Below are 4,487 nucleotides of genomic sequence, written 5' to 3'. Positions count from 1 at the left end.
CAGAGGCCCTGTTGTAATTATCACACTGTTTCCAGCAGGAGTGTGGGGCATGGGGAGGTGAATTGGGATGGAGTGTTCAGAGGCTACTCAGTAGTTAGGGAAACCAATAGTTAACTCAGAATTCAGGGCAGTTTGTGGGTCATGATTTACATGCCTATCAAGCATCCATTCAAATAGCCTTTTGTACAATGTTCCATAAACTTTCCTGTTAATTGACTGGAAGTTGGGGCAACAGAACCGCTGGTTCATTCAGATTTTGAAGCTTCAGGTAAATATAAAGTGATGGTCGCTGATGAATACTTCATAGTTGTTATAAGAAAAGTGCAGACAACTTGGAATTTAAAAAGATAATTCCAAGCTGAATGCCAGTAAATAAGTACCAAGTCTCATTTTTAGATAGAAGCTTTTGGAAAATTGCAACACCAATTGCATCATACTACAGCATGTTCCATAGAGAGTCTTCAGGAGATAAGGATGCAGTTTTATCCTCTGGGAGGAACCTGTACTTGAAGGGTAAAAATTGAAATAGCATGGTTAATAAGGCTTTGGTGGCGTGACCAAAAAGAGGAAGGAAAAAAAAATGCTGTAAACTCCTGTCCTGGGAACCAAAAAAGGTCACTAGATTCCCAAGAGTTAAGGTTATGGTGGAATAAAGTCATGAGTTTGGCATTAATGGAGTTTCAATTGAAATCAAAACAGCTCCATAACCTGGTATCAAGTGTCCTTTCAATGGAATTTAATAATACATCTCACACATCAAATGATTTTAAAGCAGAAACAAGATACAATCAGCACAGCAGAAATGGGTTATTGCTAAGAAAGTTACAACTACACAACTGCATTGTGAATTCAGGATTGTAGTGGATAAGAGCACTCTGCACCCAAATACATTAAGTGTACTTTAACAATGGTCATGCAATAGCCGCAGGATGAAGGTTTACTTACCGTTTGAGTTCTTGTGCTGCAGCTGTTCAAAGTGGAAGTCGGGATTGGGAGAACCAGGGCTCGGAGTCAATCCCATGTTACAATAAGTCAATCAGGGGTAAGTAGAATAAATTTGCCTAGGCTAAAATAAATTTAGTTATATAAGTGTGGCATTAAATGGTACAGGAAGTTGGCAAGGCATGCGCTATACACAATCTTGTAATGAATACAAGTAATCCTCCAATGCTGTTGCATATGGTGACATGGGATGTGGCAAACGGCTGAGCGCTGAACATGTGATCTTGAATCTGGAGAAGGACCATGTGAACGTGTTAGGAGAGGGAGAATGACAGATGCAAAGGGCACTGTAACTTGCAAATTATGAATATCGGCGTGAAATCTCTTTAGGGTGGTGGAAGAGAAATCTAAGTTTTATAAAATATCCTGCTCTCAAGAAAGTCACATTTACCACAGATATCAGGACTTTCTGATGAGGTAACATTCCCAGAAGGAATGCACCCTGTGAGTTTAGAAACTGTCCTACGCTTTAAAATCACCAAGGGATTCAGATGGCGAGATAAACTGAAGGGCTGAACATACCCTAGGGTGCAGTGCCACTTCCTTGAAGAACTCCAAAAAAAGGCAATCATTGACAAATGTGATTTAAATAACAACCAGATGCAAAAAGGTATGAGGAGGCAATTAAAGGCAATAGTTTTAAATAGACAATTAAGAAATCTCCTAATGCATAACACAGGATAGCAGGGACTTTTTTTTTTAAAAAAAAGTCTGAAGTAGTATTATATTCTTGACTGAAAAATGATATATTCCAAACAACAAAAAGAAATTGGTGTGTAGCAGTGTTTGAGTTATTTTACTTGGACATTACCTGCTAGGAGAATCTGAATGCTGCCCGTAATTTCCATACAACGGTTGCTGTCCATAAGTATTGTGGGAGCTCTCACTCCCACTCCCATAGCTGTGCCCACCCTGTCGATAGCCTGTTGACGACTGAGATGAATTCATCCCTGTAAAATAGAAAATGCAACTAACATTGATACAGCTGCCCTTATTCAGGGAAAGCTACTATTCAGACAAAAACCATAGTATACCTGACTGTCCTTGTCCATAACTTGAACCATACCCACTTTGGCTTTGTCCATATCCAGAAGCACCAGATTGCTCATATCCACCATAACCCTTAGAAACAGACATACATTAGTTACAAAATGGTTTCATTTATACATACCATCCCAACCAACATACCCTTCCCCAGTAGGATATTCTGGTGAGGAATTTATTCCCACATTTTTACATTCCCCAATTATTCAACACAAGTGTACACAGAGCATTTTCTTTTAAACCAATGAAGATAATCTTTTGCCAACTTTATTACCCCTCACCCCCAAACGCGCATCTATTTCATTTGTGCAATTATAAGAAAAAATCCACTATGGACAAAATAGGCATTTTCATAGCACTAAAAAATAAATTCAGGTTCTGACAAAGGATCACAAGACTGAAGCAGCTGAATTCCTTGCAGTGCCTGACTTGCTGGATTTTCAACACTTTCAGATTACCAACTGGAGCAACTTGCTTATTATGAAAAAAAACTTTAATTCAGTGCACAGTATAAAGATATACACAACATTTGGAGCTTAAAGCTCAGTGCCAGATCAGAAAGGACAGTGGCTGCACACGCACACAGAACTCCACCAAATCTGCAAGTTTTCATTTTTCACAAATTCAGCAAGGAAATAAAAAAGGAAATAAATTAGTTTTGGTGCACGAAGAGCCTATTTAGCTCAAAAATGTCCTTTGAATGAGTATGGATGTCATCTTTTTTGACACCGACAATAAAAATAATTCATTTTTTCTGAAGTTAGGAAGTTCTGTCAAAGTCTTAAGAAACATTCAAGTCAGAGCTTCTGTAGAAGAAAAGAAAACTGCACGACATTCCTAAGCCAGACAATAACCTTGAAGGTATCAAGTGGCCGTTATGTAAATGGCATGAGAGAGCAACAGAATTTAAAAAGGTACAATGAAGTGATTTGCTGTATACAATACATTTAGCTGTGGTTCTGTTCGCCGTGGTGGACAGGCCACTATAAATGCCGGAGGAAACACCACAGAAGCGCTTCACAGGAGGCTCCCAAGCACTGAGGATGTCACCTAGACAGGGGACGAAACGTTTGCAACAATAACTTCCAGCTCGGCGAACAGACCCACAGCAACGAGCACCCGAGCTACAAATCTTCTCACAAACTTTGTTTAGCGTTGTTTTCTAATTAAAGTAGTAGTTACACCTCAATTCAGGCAGTACTTAAAGTTTGAGAGAACAAAGGGTATAATGAAGACAGTGGTCACAACAAAGTAAAGACAATCGTTGTTGCTCTTGATCTGTCTGTTTGGAGTATCGTCTTCTTCACATTTCATAGATTTCTGGTCATCTGCAGCCAGAAATGTAAAACAAAATTTTCTACGCAAAGAATTGTAACTGCTGTTGTAACAAGCATCTTGATTGTTACTGTGTTGAAAAATATCCCTGTATTGTTTGCATATGAAACTCATCAAATAATCAGCAATGTGCACTGGGGTTGCTAATCAAGTGACGATTTTGTATCTTCGTTTGCAGGTATAATTTATATCTGGTTCCATCGTGCTCAGGTTGTTTCTCTTCCTTTCACGAATATTATCTTCTTTAATTCTTTAACTGCCCAGCGTATCATTGTGGCAAATTGTACTCAAACAGAACCTAAAGGTTACAGGAATGAAAATCATAGAAATACAGCTAAAGGAAGTCCATAATTTTATTATTCTCCATCTCCAACCGTTTTATATTGTGTTGGTTAACTTTAGTCCTGAGTTTTACGATTACCAGAACGACAAGTGCCACTTATTACAAAGACGATCTTGCAGATATATTGCCACTGAAACTGCAGATTTTCTGAGTTTTTTTTCTTTTCTAAGCACATGTATTTATAAAGTGACGCAGAGCAAGTTCAGAGAAGAGCTGAAAAATCTGTTACAACCAACTTGGAGATTTATTCTGAGATTAATTGAAGAAAATTAGATCTAATTAACATGACTCTTTTTATCAAAACAAGCCTTGCATCGATAAATTTATGTTGTAGAGACGCGTCCAACGTTAAACAGCCTTCTTCTTTGAGATGTAAGGAACTGTGATATTTTGATGAATATATCTTTACTATTCTCCTTTGTCACATTGTTATTGCTTTCCTCAAAACTTCCTAATCGATGAAGTCCTATTCTGTCAAATGAAGTGCACATCACATTCAGAATCAACTGGAAAACATGATCAACTTCAACATTATTTTTGATACGTAAGTTGGCATAATTCAAATTACTGCAGATATTGAAATCGTAAATACCTGATTAATATAATTAATATTTGTGTGGATACAGTTAATGACCTTCTAGTCACTAATATCTTGTTGTTAATCAGCCTGTCGTTTACAATAAGTACAGGCAACGAAATACATATCAAACAAAAGCTCATTGAGAACATGCATTTTAAGCTTTCCCATTAATTACTGTAGACT

The 4,487-nt window shown here is 37.7% G+C and overlaps 1 protein-coding gene across 1 annotated transcript; it reads right to left on the bottom strand.

Annotated features, from left to right (window-relative positions):
- Positions 1 to 6: 6 nt before the first annotated feature.
- On the bottom strand, positions 7 to 2,176 carry LOC122546801 (RNA-binding protein FUS-like). The gene is made up of 3 exons (XM_043685430.1): positions 2,037 to 2,176; positions 1,814 to 1,952; positions 7 to 1,066 (listed from the first exon to the last, which is right to left on the bottom strand). Exons 1-3 carry the CDS (start codon positions 2,137 to 2,139, stop codon positions 1,033 to 1,035), a joined length of 276 nt encoding a protein of 91 aa, XP_043541365.1. The 5' UTR covers positions 2,140 to 2,176; the 3' UTR covers positions 7 to 1,032.
- Positions 2,177 to 4,487: the final 2,311 nt, after the last annotated feature.

This window comes from Chiloscyllium plagiosum, unplaced genomic scaffold (assembly GCF_004010195.1).
Source record: "Chiloscyllium plagiosum isolate BGI_BamShark_2017 unplaced genomic scaffold, ASM401019v2 scaf_10060, whole genome shotgun sequence".
NCBI classification, from domain to species: domain Eukaryota; kingdom Metazoa; phylum Chordata; class Chondrichthyes; order Orectolobiformes; family Hemiscylliidae; genus Chiloscyllium; species Chiloscyllium plagiosum.
The sequence above is the reverse complement of the archived record's forward strand: the minus strand, read 5'-3'. Positions and strand labels throughout refer to the sequence as shown.